Below are 17942 nucleotides of genomic sequence, written 5' to 3'. Positions count from 1 at the left end.
TGCCAGCAGGTTGACACGATTATAACCACACCATTCATGCGTTTATGGGGAGAAAATTTAAAGGTTACTTTTGGAGAAAGTTTCAGAACTAGAATATGATGCATGACATGATAACCTCTATGTTTTAAGCTCCTGAATACATAAAAATTAGTAATATCCTAGCTTAAGGTTGCGAGTAAGAGCCAACAAGTGGACTACTTACTGAGTTTTTGCTCCCTCTATGTATATCATTTTTTTTTCAGGTTATCTAGGAGTTAGTCATGAATGAGAGTGAACTTTGGAGCAAGAGCCATCGACTAACTCCATCTTTATCTTACTATATTTTGTGTCCACTTCTTATTTTGTGTATGGCATATAGTTTAATATATTATTAGTGTATATGTAAATAAACTTATGTTTTAGCTATGTTTTATAAAATAAAAAAATATATATATTGTTCTTTACCGTTGGTTTCAGAGCAAAGGTTTTTGTCCATGGCTCAGCTTCAAGAACGACCCTCCATGGTTCGTAATTGAATTAGACATAAGTATCAAACTAAGAATTAACAAGTAACCTTCACTACTCTTACGGGAAAAGTAAGAAAATGGCACCTAAGAAAAGAGTTGCCGCAAGGCGTAGGAGCCAGAGGCTGGCATCTAAGAACTCCACGGAAGGAGCACCAGAAGTAGGAATGACTCAGCCTCCTACCCAAGTCCCTGACACTGAAACGCAACAAGGACCTACTCCAAGCCAAACTATGCCTCAAGAACAACCCACCTTCACATTCACATTGGTGAAACTTTCACGGTTCGCTCCGAAATTGGTAGATACAGAGAAGAAAAGAACACTTTGGTTCATCATGGGTCTGAGGGAAGATGAATATTCAAGGTTCTGTCGCAACCCATGATTATAATACTTCCCTAAAAGTCGCTACCTTGCTGAACATGCATAGGCGGCCGAATAAGAATGACGGGAACACCTCAGTAGGACACAAGAGGTGCCTAGACAGGTACCAAAGGACCAACCACATGCCAAATAAGAGGGGCAACCGTAAGAGGACTACTCCAAAGGACAGACCCCAGTGCCCCAAGTGCTACAAATATTAAGAAGGTGAGTGCTTAATAGGGACCAAAGCCTTCTTCAATTGCGGAAAAGGGGGACATCGTATCGCAGAGTGCCCGCATAGAAAGGATTAGGAGAATAAGCAAAACGATCATGTCCAAGAAAGATTACAACTTCGGGCCACAAATCAGAATCAGCGAGGCAGGGGAGCACCGCTACATGCCAGAGCCGTGGCGCACACCACCACAGCAAAGAGAGTGGAGGACCCCAATACAGTAGTAACAGGTACCCTTCCTATCCTTGGCTACCTTGCTTATGTACTGTTCAACTCAGGTTTCATCCACTCGTTTATAGTAGAAGAATTCGTTAAGCAAGCAAAATTAGAACTAGAACCTCTAGAAATACCCTTCACTGTTTCCACTCCTGCCGAAGTAGACTTCCTAGCCACACAAAAAGTAAAGGGCGGAAAGATTCTGATATCCGCAAAACACTTGGAGGTAATGTTGATAGTCATAGACATGACTGACTTTGGCGTTATTTTGGGGATGGACTGGCTAGTGACAACCATGCCTATTTTGATTGTTGGGCAAAGGAAATGTCATTCAGACCACCGTCCGACGACAGTTTTAAGAACAAGGTGGAATTTTCTAGAGACATTCCAAGTTTGATCTCAGCCATGAAGGCAAAGAAGTTAATTAAGCACAGGGCATGGGCGTTCCTAGTCAGCACTGAAACTGATAAAGCAAACGTCAATATATCCTCCGTACCAGTAGTAAAGGACTTTCAAGACGTCTTTTCAGAGGAACTCCCAAGCCTACCCCAGTCAGAGAGGTAGACTTTGGGATTGAGTTGGAACCAAGAACCCAACCAATCTCCAAGGCTCCTTGTAGAATGGCCCCAGCCGAACTCAATAAACTCAAGGAACAACTGCAGGAGTAATTGGACAAAGGATTCATAAGGCCAAACGTCTCACCATAGGGAGCTCCAGTGCTCTTCATCAGAAAGAAAGATGGGTTCTTACGGTTGTGCATAGATTATTGGGAGCTCAATAAGGTTACGATAAAAAACAATTACCCACTCCAAAGGGCTTTAGTATTCTCCAAGGCAGATTTAAGGTCAGTATATCACCAACTAAGAATCAAGGAGGAAGACATACCTAAGACGGCCTACAGAACCAAGTATGGTCGCTACAAGTTCACAGTGATGTCCTTCGGGCTAACTAACCCCCTTGTAGCCTTCATGGACCTGATGAACCGAGTATTCAAGAACTTCCTTGTCACATTCGTAATTGTCTTCATAGACGATATCCTTATTTACTCTAAAATCGAGGAAGAACATGAGACCCAACTCAAAATGGTATTGGTCGGGTTACAAACCCACCAGTTATATGTGAAGTTTTCTGAGTGTGAGTTTTGGCTCTCAGAGGTTGCTTTCCTTAGACATGTCGTAACAAAGGAAGGAATTGTTGTAGACCCGACTAAGGTAGAAGTTGTACTGAAATGGCCTCGACCGAACATGGTCATAGAAATCAGAAGTTTCCTAGGACGGGTGGGTTATTACAAGAGACTTATAAAAGACTTTTCCAAAATATCAGCTCCTTTAACTTAACTCACCAAGAAGGGTAACTTTCACTTGGACACTGGCATGCGAGACGAGCTACATGGAACTCAAGGACAAGTTGGTATCAGCTTCGGTCCTCGCACTGCCAAACATCTGAGCAAACTTTGCATATACATCGACGCTTTAGGGAGAGGCTTGAGATGCATGTTAATGCAGAATGGACGCGTGATAGCATATGCCTCTCACTAACTAAAGGACTACGAACACAATTATCCCACACACGACCTGGAGTTAGCAGTCGTGGTGTTCGCCCTCAAGATGTGGCGACACTATGTATACAGAGAAAAAATACAAGTGTATACGAACCACAAGAGCCTTAAGTACCTGTTTACGCAAAAGAAGTTCAACATGAGACAAAGAAGGTGGTTGGAACTTGTGAAGGATTATGACATAGAAATCCTATACCATCTTGGAAAGCCCAATATTGTAGCTGATGCCTTAAGTTTAAAGACGGCCCACTCCTTAGCACTAATCAAAGGACAAAGGAAACTTCAAGTGGAAATGATTGAGGGACGACATTGAGGTCTTAGTTAAGGGATTCACAGCAAGCTTGGCTCAACTAACAGTCCAACCTATACTAAGAAGGTGTATAATCAATACTTAGGAAAAGAACCCTTACCCTTACCTCAGCAAAATCTTTCAACAACAAGACGTTGTCTGCCCTAAGGATTCTCCATGTCCACTAATATGGGCCTCTTGTGGAGAGGGTAGTTATGCGTGCCCAAAGATGGAGGACTAATAACGAAGTTACTTATAGAAGCTCACAACTCACCATTCACCATCCACCTTGGAAGCACCAAAATGTACCAAGACTTGAGGACCTACTACTGGTGGTGAGGAATGAAACGGGACATAGCAGAGTACGTAAGCCGATGCTTGACTTGCCAAAAAATCAAGGCAACAAAACAACACCCGTCAGAACTTCTAAACCCTTAAGTGTTCCTCAATGGAAGTGGGAGGATATCACCATGGATTTCATCGCATGATTACCTAAGACCAAGAAGGGCTTCACTATCATATGGGTCATCATTGATCGATTAACCAAGTCCGCTCATTTTATCCCAGGAAAGACTACCTACTCGGTAGATAGGTGAGATCAACTCTATATGGAGCAAATAGTATGACTACACGATGTTCCAGTGTCAATAGTATCAGACTAAGATGATAGGTTTACATCTCGCTTTTGGAAAAGTCTCCAAAAGGCACTAGGAACACAATTAAAATATAGTGCGACCTTTCACCCACAAACAGATGGTCAGATAGAAATACTCAACCAAAATTTGGGAGACATCCTAAGGGCATGTGCGATGGAATTCACAAGAAGTTGGGATGAAAATCTACACCTTATAGAATTCGCTTGTAATAACAATTACCAAGCCACCATACAAATGGCCCCGTACGAGGCATTGTATGGACGAAGTTGTCGATCCCTTGTCTTTTGGGAAGAAGTTGGCAAACGAAAACTATTGGGGCTAGAGCTGATACCAATCACCAATGCTGTAGTCTAGAAGATCAAAGCCAGAATACAAGCAACACAAAGCTGACAGAAAAGCTATACAGTCCTAAAACGCAAGGACTGAAGTAGGAGACTATGTATTCCTAAAGGTAGCACCCATTAGAGGGGTGCTCAGGTTTGGTAAAAAGGGGAAATTAAGTCCTAGGTTTATCGGTCCTTTCGAAATACTGGAAAGGGTTAGACCAGTAGCCTATAGACTCGCGCTACCCCCAAACTTGTCTGTGGTACATAACGTATTTCATGTATACATGCTACGAAAATAACTGACTCATGACACTCTCTTCTTGAGATAAGACTTGACATATGAGTAAAACTTAGTGCAAATTGATAGAGAAGTCAAAAGGTTGAGGAATAAGGAGATAGCGCTTGTTAAGGTCATGTAAAAGAATTATAAAGTATAAGAAGCCACTTAAGAAAGAGAGGAGGAGATGAGATCCTTGTACCCGACCTGTTTTAGGATTTAGGATGAAAGTTTTTAAAAGAAGGGGAGAATTTCTTACCCCAAGAACTCAAAAAGCTTCCAAAAAAAAAAAGGTAATCTATAGTTCTTACTAGATCATAGGAGGTTTTAAAAGGAAAGAACAAGAAACATTGGGAAAAAAATGAAAAGGGCAATTTTTCCAATTTTATCAAATTTCTCGGATTTTTAAAATTTTATTGAGGAAGAATTTCAAGATGCTCAAAAAGTTAAAATATTCGAGAAGGGGTGAAGAATTTTCTTAGAAAATTCTGGATTTTTGAAGAAAAATAATATTAGAATAATAAAATTGTCAAATTACTAAAATGTCCCTGAAATTATGAATAATTACGAAATTACCCCTCTGGCTAGAAATGGAGCTTCCACAATGACTATACATCAAATCTCGAAATCCAACCGTTAGATCTCCTCCAAAGTGGGACACACGAAAGACATCAAATCTCAAAATCCAATCGTTAGATCTCCTCCAAAATGGGACACAATCTAGAACACTCACATCCAATGGCTAGAATTCAAATCTAAGGTCGTTAAGGCACTAATCAGTGTAGATAATTCCAGCGAAAGATCTAGAAAACTCAAGAATAGAATTATGGTGATTTTGGACATTCAATGGCAGTAGATCATCCATTTATAAATTATGAATCAGGGACAACTAATAGGAATAAGAAACGAGCTTAATCGAGTCCTCAATCGAGAGTAACGCGCGTTCAGATTTTAGGTATTGTGTTCTCGAGTTTACCTTGAATTCAAGAGCTATAGTCCACCATTCCTCTTTAAACTTTTTTCTACACTTTCTAAAACAAGGTTACTCAGAAGTTTTGTGAAGGAAGTGTCGAAAACGTCCCAAACCTATTCCCCCAATTCTATCCCACATTAAAGGAAGCTTAAATCCAATTTGAGGCTACAAATATATTCAACAATCGAGTCTTATCCTAATTTATTTCTGCACACTTAAGGATCATTTTCAAAGAAGGCCGTGAAGAGATAGGACCTCAAGAACGTGCGTAATCGAAGGAATTCGATACCTAGTAAGATTTGAGGGTAAAACTAGAATTCTTGCTTACGGTCCTTTATTCCCAAAATTAATTATTCCAATAGCTTGAAGGGACTAAATGGAGTATGTTTGATGAAGGAGTTGAAATTTAATTCATCCTAAGCCGAGCTACCCAATAGAGGAAGAAATCGCATTTTGGGTTGAGTTGCAGACTGAGGAAAGAAACTCAAAATTTTCCTCAACCACGCCTATTTGTCTTCTTAGGACCATTTCTCTAGCCTAAGTGAAGTATAAGGAAGACTTTTGGAGAAGGAGGTGTGACCTAATAGAGCATGCATCATCATAACCAATAATAATATCTTTCGGGTTTACTCTGGCGACAAAACAAGTTTTCTCCCGCCTTTGGATGCCTATAACTTATGTTGTAGTTAACGAGCAAGTAAGATAAAAATCCTAAACTCTTCCTTGACACTCCCATCTTTAAGTTTCATGAAGAAATTGAGTGGAAAAACGTCCCAAAATGGGCTAGCGGGGACGTGGCCAGTTCAACTGAACCGGCCACGTCAATCCAAAAAAAGGCCCTTCTTGATTTTTCATCAAATTGAAACCTTTTATGGCCAATTCTCACAAAATTCTTAATGATTCCAGAAACGAAGCTCACTAAGGAAGCTGTCAAAGAAAATTCGAAGAAAATCGAGTATCGAAATCTCAAGAAACAAGGTCCTGAACATCGAACAAGAGGTAAGTAGCCATCTTAAACTTTTCTTAAGAAATACTTGTAGGAATCACTTGAATTTCTGTGTGAACCCTAGACTAAGTTTGAATTAAGCAAATATGAAAGAAAATCGCCAAGAACTGAGAGTTAAGGCTCTAAATCGATTAAATTACTCGGGATTTAGGTATCGTATAAATAACCTACTAAATGCACTCCGTTGCCTATGAATTTTTATTACTGAGTATATTATTGCATTTTAAGGTTATTTATGAAATTTGGTGGTCAGTGGATAAAGATAAATAGCTAAACCAAGTAATAGTGAATAATGACCATAATGCCCCTAAGGTAATCTACGTTCGGTTCATGACCTAGATGACCTCCAAATACTATGAAGCTTTGTATTAGACCTTATTTTATAAGGTTAGATACTATTGTGAAGTTTGGAAGTCATTGAACTACATTAAGTAGCTGAACGAAGACATGGAAAATAAAATGACCATAATGCCCCCGTATGATTTTACCTCATATCAGGACTAATGAGGTACCCATGCAACATGAAACTCCTCACATGAATATAACGGCCGCTAATAAGATTCCATGCTCACAAGATTATGTTAGGCTACTCGAAGAGGGAAAAAAATCTTTTAAGTTCCAAGCCTAACCCATGTCATTATGTATAAACCTAGGTTCATCAATAATCCAAGAAATATACCTAGGATTATGTGAATAACACTAAATAAGTTGTTAGGATTCACACTTGTAAGTAACCATTTGTCTCCAATTACGAGGTGTACCACGAGGCCCTATTCCTCCTTAGGTAAGATGCCCTGCAATAGGTTATTCATGAGCAAGATGTCATGATAGGCCTACTTTTTATTCCTCACCTAAACAAGATGCCATGCACCACAGTTATGCCAGTAGGATAACACGATTATAACGACATCACTCATGCATACATGGAAAAAAAATTTAAAGATTACTTTCCAGAAATGTTTCAGGACAAGAATATGACACATGCTTTTAAGTTTTAAGCTCTTGAAAACATAATAAGAAATAATATCCTAGCTTAAGGTCGTGATTCAGAGCCAGACTTTACTAAGTTTTTAGTCCGTCCATGTTTATCATTTTAACTGTCTTATGTCTTATGACAAGAACTATACGATTAACCATTGTTTTATCTTGTGTCTTTCGATAAAAGGTTAGTGTTATAATTGATATTATTCAAATAACCTTCATGCAAGTTCTTGTCGATCTCATCGTGGCTTCTATTACTCTCTTAAGCTCTTCTATTTCAGGAAAGATGCTTCTGATGAACAATTAAGAAGTTCATTACATAACAAAGCAAAATAACGGTAGGATTTGTTTACAAAAAACTAAGGGCAAAATTGAAAATTTACCCAAACCACACCATCAAACTTATTTAAACAAAGCAAAATAATTTTAATTTAAAATTTTATCCATTCAAAAAAAATTATTGAACTCATGTCTTTAAATATGTTACACTTATTTACTTTTTGTTAGATTATATTTCTTTTGTTGCCTATTCTTTGACACTTTGTATCAATTATATTCCTATCTTTTACAGGTTTATTTTCACTTTTTGGTACTATAATTAAATATTATCAATAATTTTGTCACAAATAAATGAGGTATATATATATATATATATATATATATATATATATATATACACATATATATTAGAATTTAAAACAAAAAGTAAGAAATTCAAATATTTTATTGAACAATAAGGTATAGGAATAAATAGTATTAATATAAATAGAATTGACATAATTATTAAAGTACAAAACATAATTTAAGTATTTATTTTTGCATTAAAAAAAGGAAAAGGGTTTTGGAAGAAAATACAATCCAAGATGGGGATGAATAGTCAACCAATGCATACCCATATGGTACACTAATATGTGAACCAAGAAATTAAAATAAAAATTAATTAATTAATTAAAATTATTTAAAAAAAAAATAGTATTGGAAGTTGTTGGTTTTAGATTGTGCAATGTAGACAAAGCCAGGTAGTTGACAGAAGAAGTGATTCCTCCCATGGTCTTGTTTTAATTCATATTTCTTTTTCATTATAATATTTTTCATTTTTTGTAATTTCGCCTATTTTAATTTTTAATAATAATAATAATAATTAAAAAAAGCTCTTAAATATTATACTTCATTCAAATGTGTAAAAATACTATTCCAAAATTTCTTTTTTTTTTTTTTTCTCTCAAGCAAAAAAAAAAAAAAAAACATATTGGCAAATGGGAATTTTTTAAAATCTTTTTTTTTTAATGGGCTATTTAGAAAATGTAAGAGAGAGAAAGAGAGAGGTGGAGAGAGAAATTAAAAAAAAGAAAAAAGAAAAAAAAAAAAGGAAAAATAGTAACTGCCATAGCTGGAAAAAGCTGGAAAACCTACTCCTCAATGAACCTCTTCACAATCTTTACGCTTGGTTCCACCACCTGTGCTTCCCATATTTCTGACCGTCTTTCCGCCGCTTCCGACGCCAGTACAGCCACAACCGCCGCCGTGGCGTCCACTCTCTTAAGGTCCCACCCTGCCATTCTCAGCCGTCCGATCTTCCCTAACTGTCTTTTCGTCAGCTGCCACGTGTTCTCCTTTATTTTCCTCACCGCTTCTTCGTATGCGCCTGCCCTCAGCGGATCCCCCTCTCTGTACTCTCTCCCTTTCGGATGATACCGCCGGAAAAACTCCTCGAACTCTGGAACTCCGATGGCCTTCCTTAGCCCGACTCGGGGCTCCGTCTCAGCCATTTCCGGGTCGTAAAACTCCGCCAACTCACCCACCATCCCAGCCTCCAACATATCGTCCACCCGCTTCGACAAATACTGCTTCAGAACTGGAAACGACACGTCGACCCACAGAAAGCAGCACCGATACCGAAACTCTGCCGACAGCCGATTAAGAGGACCGTCGAAAACGTCATAGTCCTGATCGAGACCTGCCGTCACCAACGCGTGAATGTACGAGTTAGACCCGCCAACGACAACCGGAAGGTTCCCACGAGAGACGACGCCGGAGATGACAGCAGAGGCCTGAGAGCGAAAAGCGGCAGCAGAGACCTCACCAGCGAGAGGGTCGAAATCGCCAAGGAGGTGGTGGGGAACGCCGCGACGGTCGGAGAAAGGGAGCTTGTTGGTGGTTACATCAAGGCCTCTGTAGAGTTGCATTTTGTCGGAATTGATGATCTCGGAGGGGAAGCGGGCAGCGATGTCAATGGAGAGGGAGGATTTACCAGAGCCGGTGGCGCCAAGGAGGAGGAGAAGGTTATCGGAAGGGAGAGAGGAAAGCATTCGAGGCCATTGAAAGCGGCGGGAGGGAGAGAGGAAAAGAGGGAAAGGGTGGTGGTGGTGGTGGTAATGGAGAGAGGAGTGAGAGAAGGGGAGGGAAAGTGTCATAGGAGAGAGAAGGAAGTGAATGATGAGGTAATGTTTTTGTTGTGAGAGACATATACGGAAGGGAAGGAGGAGAGGAGAAGGAGGGGGAATATGAGTCCTCCACACACACACGCACGACGGTTACAGAGAGAGAGAGAGAGAAAAAAAAGAAAAACAAAAGCAGAGCAGAGCAGAGCAGAGCAGAGGAAGGTGGAGCAGAGGAGTGAGTTAATGGCGGGGAATGATGAGAGAACCCTTTTGAGTTCTCAATTTTATATATATATGTATATAATAATCTCTCCACACTCTCTTTCTCTCCTCTGTTTTTTTTTTTTTTTTTCTTTAAACATAATTTTTTTTTAATTATAGTGGAATTTATTAGTACCGTAGAGTACAAAAAGAAATAAATAATAGTCTACATTATATTTAATAAAAGAAACCCAAAGTATATTGGGATTGTTGAAAGTAATGAATAAGGAAGGTGCAATAATATTTGGAATAATTGAAGGAGAAATTGGTGCCCTGTATTTGCAGTTATTATAGTTAAAAAGCTTGGTTTAAAGGGATTAGGGTATTCCCGGGCATGAGAATAACTTATTCATACAAACAAACAAACAATGACATTCGGTAACCCTATGTCTCTATTTCTACCATTATTGTCAAATGTAATCACTAATATGCTTTTTCGGAAAATGTCCAAGAGGTCACCCAATATATAAGTGTTTCAAGCAAATCACGTGTATTTCATCTTTTTGCCATCAAAGGAAGGCGGGTTATACTTCTAGACATACTTCAAATAATGGAATTCTACTATATGCCCTCTATAACCTTGGAGCTTCGTGCATTCATTTGACCGGCCACTAGTGCCTGCAGAGTTGGCTGGTTAGTGTTTGGGTCTCCAAGGTGGACCTCATGAAGGCCTACAACACCTCTAGAGTGAGTCTCGTTAATGGTTTTGCAAGCAACATCTCTGGGGTCGTGGTGACGCTTGAAGAACTGCATCAGGAAGATCTTGGACCATGGTACTTCTTTGATCTCTTCTAGGCGCTCATGCCTATGGCATAACTCTTTTGGCATCTTGAGGCAATTCTCTAGGCTCTTCTTAAGGTCCCTTCTATTCCTTTTGGGCGCAGGTTCGCCAATCATGGTTCTTTTAGTAAGAGCCATGATCTATCAATCTACAGTATCGTTTTGGTCAATTTCACTCTTAACACAAAAATAAAAAATGAGAGTGTAATTACAACTCAAATACCCTATAAGGCTCACTAGGTACATTATTATAAAAGTTTATTCTACAATTCAAGTTTAGATAATTTACTTGGTCCTGGAAGGACATGTCGATGAGCTAAGTCTTAGAAATTTAGAACTCTCTACCCTAAAATGTCTATATAATCTGAAACCCGACTACTCTTATAATTTACTTGGTCCCAGAAGGGTGTGTTATTCCCTTTCTTTCCTTCTCCAAGTTGTTTGTCAGGGTCCTAACGAGACTCTTCCGAAGAAAGGAGGGTCAAAATGACAATTTTGTCCATTGGTTGACTTTGACTTTGACTTTGACTTTGACTTTTTTTTTTTTTTTTTTCTTCTCTATTTTCTTTCATATTTTTCTAAGTTTTCCAACGTTTTCTAAACATTTTTCCTTCTAGCTCATCCTAAAATTTAACATTTAAGTCCTCAACAAGATTTGAAAATTTTGAAATTAAAAGGGATAAGCTAAGAAAATCTTAAAAGGTGGAAATCCAACCATCCACGTAAGTATTCAACTATTTCCTCCCAATTCAAGCTTTTGAAGGCCACGGGTGAAGGAAAAGTATTCAATTCAAGACCCACACACAAATTCATCCCGCAACACATTCAATTCCGAGGAGTTTAAGGAGCAAAAAGTGTAGAAGACTATGAAGCTTAAGGAGCTCCGAACAAAAAGTAATTGGAGAAGTTAGTTTCAGGGTGATAATCGATAATTTTTTCATGAAAGAGTCGAGAACTAAGGAGGTCTAGGATGCTCTACCCAAAAGGGGTAATCTTGCGCAACGGTTGTCCCAAAATTCTTAAACTTCGACCCTAAAATTGGAAAGCTACACATAGACTCGGCACTTGAGACCTATTCCATTACCTTAAGGAGAAGAGAAAGAAGATTTTGGTGAGGGGATCGAGGGCTAATAAGTTCGAGAAATGTCTCAACCAATAGAAGGAAGAAGTGGTTAACTTCAAGGAGGAAGCTGACTTCCAGGGGGTTTTCTCCGGTGTATAATTTCGTCTTCAGTACATGAGCCCCACGAAACTAGTCCCTAACTATTCATTACAATCTCCCCAAAACGTATGTACAAGGAATCAAGGGATGAACATGTTGGGTTTTATGTCCTAAAACTCATAGTTTGTAAACAAAAACATATTCTATTTTCAATAAAGTTATGATTGTTGTTTATTTAGTAAAGATTGTTATTGAATAAAGTGAACTTTACGATCATTAGTCTAAATCCAATAAACTAAGAACACTCTGGCTATAGTATGATTACTTGAACTATATGTAGAGACATAAGAGTGGATCAAGTTCAAGTATATAGTTAAAATGATCTATAGTATAAGAATAAGACTGAGTACCTTATTCTGGGGACACTATGGATGCGACCCACTTTTGTATATGATATAAACAATGTGATCACTAAATTGTACATGTGGAGACATGTGAGTGGGGGCATCCTATGCAATGAGTATTGCATAAGATCGAACCATGAAGAAAACCACTCTCACTTTATAATGTCATTTACTGTTGAGACTAATTTTCTTTTCATTCGATAACCTAGGTAATTCGATTTTAATCCTGAGCTAACCATGAACTCCTGTTTATTCGGAATTATCCTTAGATTTGCATGGGTGAGAGTGACTCTAGTTCGCCAACTCAATAGGCCTCCAATTTTAGGGGTTTATTCGGAATTATCCTTAGATTTGCATGGGTGAGAGTGACTCTAGTTCGCCAACTCAATAGGCCTCCAATTTTAGGGGTAAGACTGGGTGAATGGCTGGGGACGTGGGGTGCAAAATGGAATTCACTCCTACCCACTTTTAGGGATAGAAGAGAGGTAGTTCCCTTAAGCACTGACTCCAAGTCTTGAACAAGGGGCCCCACCCTCTCATTGGCCTGAGAGGAATTCGGTTTACTGGTTGGACCACAAACCAATTGTTCATTAGAGGATCAGTGAGACATAAGGAACAAGAAGTAACTTCAGGGGTAAAACGGTAAATTGACCCAGCTCTAGTTACGAACAACCTGTGAAGGATCGACTTACTAATCATGGTTATATCAAATGGACAGAAATATATCTATAGTGAGGGGAGTGCAACTACTAGGTTATAGTGGAGTGTCCTAGTAGTTAACGAATGTTGGTTAACCACGTTAATGAGTTTAACCGGTTAACCTTGGATCGTTGGAGCCCATGATCTATAGGTCCATTAGGTCCCTCTGCTAGCTCATATCGGACTAAACCATAGAACAGTGTGACGAGTGAGTTCGAAGTGTTCGAATTCAAATTAGGGAATATGCGCTACATATATACGATATATTTAACCGCATTTTTGTTTTATTTACGAATTAAACAAAAAGAGAGAATCTGAGATATTTAAATAAGATTTAAATATCTTAATCAATTATGTGTGGGAATTGATTGGGATTGGCATTTGAATATATATTAAATATTAATTAAATTATTAATTTGAATAATTAATTTCAAATTATTCAAATTAATTGTTGAATTAAAATGAAGAAAGTAAAAATGTTGATTTCATTTAATGGAAAAATCCATGTTAGTGGAATTTTGAGGTGTCAAAATTTGGTTAACTCAAACATGCATGCTTGTCACATCATCCCAAACATTTGAGTGGAATTTTGAGTGTCAAAATTTGGTGATCTCAAATTTGCATGAACATGCAAACATGACTCTATAAATAGAGTGATCATGGTACATGAAAGGTCTTCTTTGTGAAAAACCTTGAGAAAAACCTCTCACAAATACTCTCTTCATATATACAAAATCTCTCCCAAGTTTAGTCACTCACCGGATTCCACAATCCCATTCTAAGGCCGGAGGATAGTGGAGAAGATACTAGTGGTGGTTCGAAACTGGTTCGTGAGAAAAAAAAAAAAGAGTTTGAATTACAAAAGGTTAGTATTCAAACTCCTTAAGTTTTAATACTTATGAACATGCTAGTTATTTACTATAATTGATGTTCTAAAAGTGCCTAAGATCCAAATTGCTTCCGCATGTGTTATATTAATATCATTATCTAATAGACCGAACGTCACAGTCATGCTTGTCCAGGACATGTTGCCTATGACCACATTCTCATGTCATGTAAATTCTTTATTTGACTTCATGTTGTATTGTCTTACTCTATTTTCTATTGTATAACTGTTTGGTGAAATCATGTCCAGGCCTGCTAGACCTGAATTGTCTCAAAATATAGGGGATGCGACTAGTCGTCAACTCCTCCCATCCAGATTTTATATGACTGTTCGGCAAAATCATGTTTAAGCCTGCCAGACCTAAATCACCTCAAAATGCACTATAGGAGGATGCGACTAATCATCAAATCAATTCTACCTAACCATAGTTATATGATATCTAAGCCGTTATGTTGTCTTTCTCGCTTATAGCCCATAAAATTGCTTTCGATACATTTTTTCAATCTTGCTTTCAAACTCTCTTTCGAAAGTCTCTCTGTCCCCGTTTTCTAAAATCTTCTTCTCAAAACAGGGCTAGAGGCTTGAACATATGTTGCTCTACCGTAGGTGACATGAATCTGAATTAGCTTGACTCACTCAATGTTGGGAGTGAGTGCCACACAATCGCAAAGTCCACCCCAGAAAAGGTGGGATTGTGACACCGAGCATTTTAGGATCAAAAGTGCCTTTTGTAATTCATATAGTAAGTCCAAATTGGGCCTTGGCATTTGGACCTTGGTAGGAATCACTTTGTGCTGCCCTACAACCGTAAGTTAACTAAGAATCAATAAAAAATGGATGAGTTAGGCGAAGTTCCAAGAATTAAGGATACAACTATTCTGAATCCGTGTTCAAATCCCGAACAAAGACTTTTCAGGCTCATGTTCTTTACTCACTATGTGACCTAGCAGGTCTCTAGGGGAGTATTTTAGGGCTAGAACTAATGTCTTACATTGTGTATGGAGTGGAAGTTGAAAGCTCAATAAAATCCTCTCTTTAAACCCAGCTAAGGACGAAAGATCATTTAAGTGCATAAGTTAGAGCTAGGTAACTGACTGACTAAGAATAAGAGCTCAGAACCAAGAGCCTAAGAACTCAACGTCCTCCATATAACTAGGTTATGAACTAAAAACCTCAATACTAAGGTCCTCACAACATGTCACAACTTGATTTTGAGGTTTTTCGAAGCACAAATTGCGACTGAGATTGACTCAATGGTGTAAAAAGATGTTTTTTTTTTTTTTTTTTTTTTTTTTTTTACAAAATAAAACAACATAAATTTAAAACTAATACACATTTATATTTACATTATATTTAAATAGTGTTTATAGAGAAACATTTTAAACATAAAATAAGGAACAAGCACAAAAACATGAAAACAAAAAAAGGTTGGAGACTATGGATGTGACTTGTCTATGCCACTTTCTCTAGATCCTACTCTGGACCTTGACCAACTTCTTAGTTACTTTAAAAATATGAAAAATATGACATGAATACAAAGACTAAGTAGCTACTTGTCTGCAAGGTATCTCACACTTTCTTATCATGTTCTTATTCTTATCTTGAGAACTTAGGCCTTTGGGTTTAGTTCTTGAGTTCTTGTTATGGTGAAGAACAAGGACCTTGGTCCTGGGTTTTGAGTTCTTAACTTTTGTTCTGATCTAAAGATCTTAGTTTTAAGGTGGTAGGTTCTTAGTTTTGAGGATTTGGATCTTGATCCTTATTCTAGTTCTTTCTTCTTAGGTATTGTTTTCGATGCTTGTCCTTGTCCATAGTTCTTGATTCTTGATTCTTATTTATTTATTCTTGTTCTCTTCTCTAAGACACTTCCCTTAAGATTTACGATAAAAAAAAAAAAAACATGAATCAAATAATGTGTGTACAAGGTTTCATGCATTCCAAGTGACACAGTCTGACCATACGTCTAAAGCTTCATTTTTTCCAAGTGACATAGTCTAAACTTGCATCCAGAGCTTCATGCGATCCTTGGGATACAATCGAAAACCTACACCAAATGCTTCTTACATTCCAAGTTTAGTTTGAAACCTGCATCCAAGGCTTCTTACGTTCCAAGCGATGGACTTTGAAAACCTATGCCCAAGGTTTTATAGATTCCAAGTGGCATAGTTTGAATATCTACGTATATGGCTTCTACATTTTAAGATGCATAGTCTGAAACCTGCATCCAAGGCTTTTTACGTTCCAAGCAATGAAGTTTGGAAACCAACATCTAAGGCTTCTTACGTTCTAAGCAATGTAGTATGAAAATTTATATTTAAGACTTCTTACGTTCCAAGCGATGCAGTCTGAAAACCTATATCCAAGACTTTTTACATTCCAAACGATATAGTCTAAGTCATGAACATGTTGTACCACAAAAGGTTTAAGGGTTCTTGGATTTTTTAGTAAGAGGATCTTAGCCCTTAGTTCTTGAATGTTGCCTAGCATTCTTCTTGACTTAGGGTGTTTGAACCCTAGCATTCTTCTTGAATGTTGTCTAAGTCATTAGGGTGTTTGAACCTTGAAATATCTTAAACAAGTTTGGTGGCATTATAGTCCTTTACCACCTTAATTTTAGTCTGAGCTCCATACATAATCTAGTAGTTCTAAAACTTTACATAATTCTAAAAATCATGAAACAAAACCTCTGAGGAGAGAACATTTGGGTCGTGAAGGGAAGGTGGGTTACCATAGGGTCATTATGGTTTTTTTTTATTATTATTATTTTTTTATTTCTTAGTTTATCTCCTTAACTTCATCCTAATCCAATGACCTTTAAAATTTTTTATATAGACTTAACTTATTATATTAAGCTTTCTATTAAAATTTCATAAATAGGTGAATTATTTTAACATTAATTAATTCTAGGCCAAACGTTCCGTTTAGATTCTTAACTCGTAATTCTTGGCTTAATGCTTCCATGATATTTTAACCTCATGCAAGAAAAGGTTCATATTGAATTTTTAAGTGATTTGTTAAGAAAATTTCAAATTGGCTACTTACCATTTAGGTGATGTTTGAGGCCTTGGTTCTCATCCAAATTTTCTTTGGTCTTAGAGAGTCTAATTTTTAGAACTATCAAGTAAATTAATAGGACCATTTTGAAAATGAGTGAAATTAAGAAAAAATCTAAAGAGGGGTCTCAAATTAGGCTAACATGGTCAGTTCAACTGAACCAACCATGTAATCGTCTTCTTTCTCAGAAAAGAAGAAAACATGAGCATGCATTATCACCTCCGTTTGAAACATGACCTTTTTAGCTCATTAGAAAGGTCCTTTGGCCTCTGTTTCATTAAACTTGTATATGGTGCATTAAGGAAGAGAATTGTAGCTCCATAGAAAGGTCCTTTAACCTCAATTTCATACCTTGGCGTTTATTGTAGGTCAAGTTATTAGTGCTCAAAGTTGGCTGGAACTCGTTTTTCTCATTGAAGCAAATCCATAGCAACTTTTTATTGGTCAAAACAATTGAGACCTTCTCATGCCATAATTCCTTTACCAAATTTCTTTCTTTACTCTCCCATGATTCCTTTACAAAAAATTTCATCTTAATCCCCTAAAGCTAAAAGAGTTATCAATTTGGGACGAAAAGGGACCATAGAGAGAAAATTGGAAATTACCCCCAAACATGAATTGGATTTTCAAGCTTCAACGCTTTAATGGAAGCTCAAATTAGGGAATGAGGTTATAGGCACTTTCAGCCCTTCTTGGCTCCTTTAAAGTATTTGTGAACAGTTTCAGAATGTATAGAAACTGGTTTAAGGAAAAATCGTGGTTATAGCTCATGAATTTGGTGAAACTTGATGGTAAGAGGCCAAACTAGTGGAAGCTTAATACTTGTGATTTAGGAACTTTCATCGGCTGATTCCTGTCCCAACGTGCTCAAGAACATTCCTTATTTATGGTTGGAGCATTCATGGCCTTTCAAATCTCCATAATTGACCTCAATCTT

The 17942-nt window shown here is 37.7% G+C and overlaps 1 protein-coding gene across 1 annotated transcript; it reads right to left on the bottom strand.

Annotated features, from left to right (window-relative positions):
- Positions 1 to 8713: 8713 nt before the first annotated feature.
- Positions 8714 to 10044, bottom strand: LOC111779682 (adenylate isopentenyltransferase-like). Its single transcript, XM_023659796.2, has one exon. It carries the CDS (start codon positions 9790 to 9792, stop codon positions 8788 to 8790), a length of 1005 nt encoding a protein of 334 aa, XP_023515564.2. The 5' UTR covers positions 9793 to 10044; the 3' UTR covers positions 8714 to 8787.
- Between the last annotated feature and the right edge of the window lie 7898 nt (positions 10045 to 17942).

The sequence above is a fragment of the Cucurbita pepo genome, chromosome 1, assembly GCF_057944985.1.
Source record: "Cucurbita pepo subsp. pepo isolate OVF chromosome 1, ASM5794498v1, whole genome shotgun sequence".
Lineage (NCBI taxonomy): Eukaryota > Viridiplantae > Streptophyta > Magnoliopsida > Cucurbitales > Cucurbitaceae > Cucurbita > Cucurbita pepo.
The sequence above is the reverse complement of the archived record's forward strand: the minus strand, read 5'-3'. Positions and strand labels throughout refer to the sequence as shown.

Excerpts from the sequence above, each read along its gene's own strand:
- LOC111779682 (XM_023659796.2), bottom strand. The coding sequence starts at position 9,792 with ATGACACTTTCCCTCCCCTTCTCTCACTCCTCTCTCCATTACCACCAC.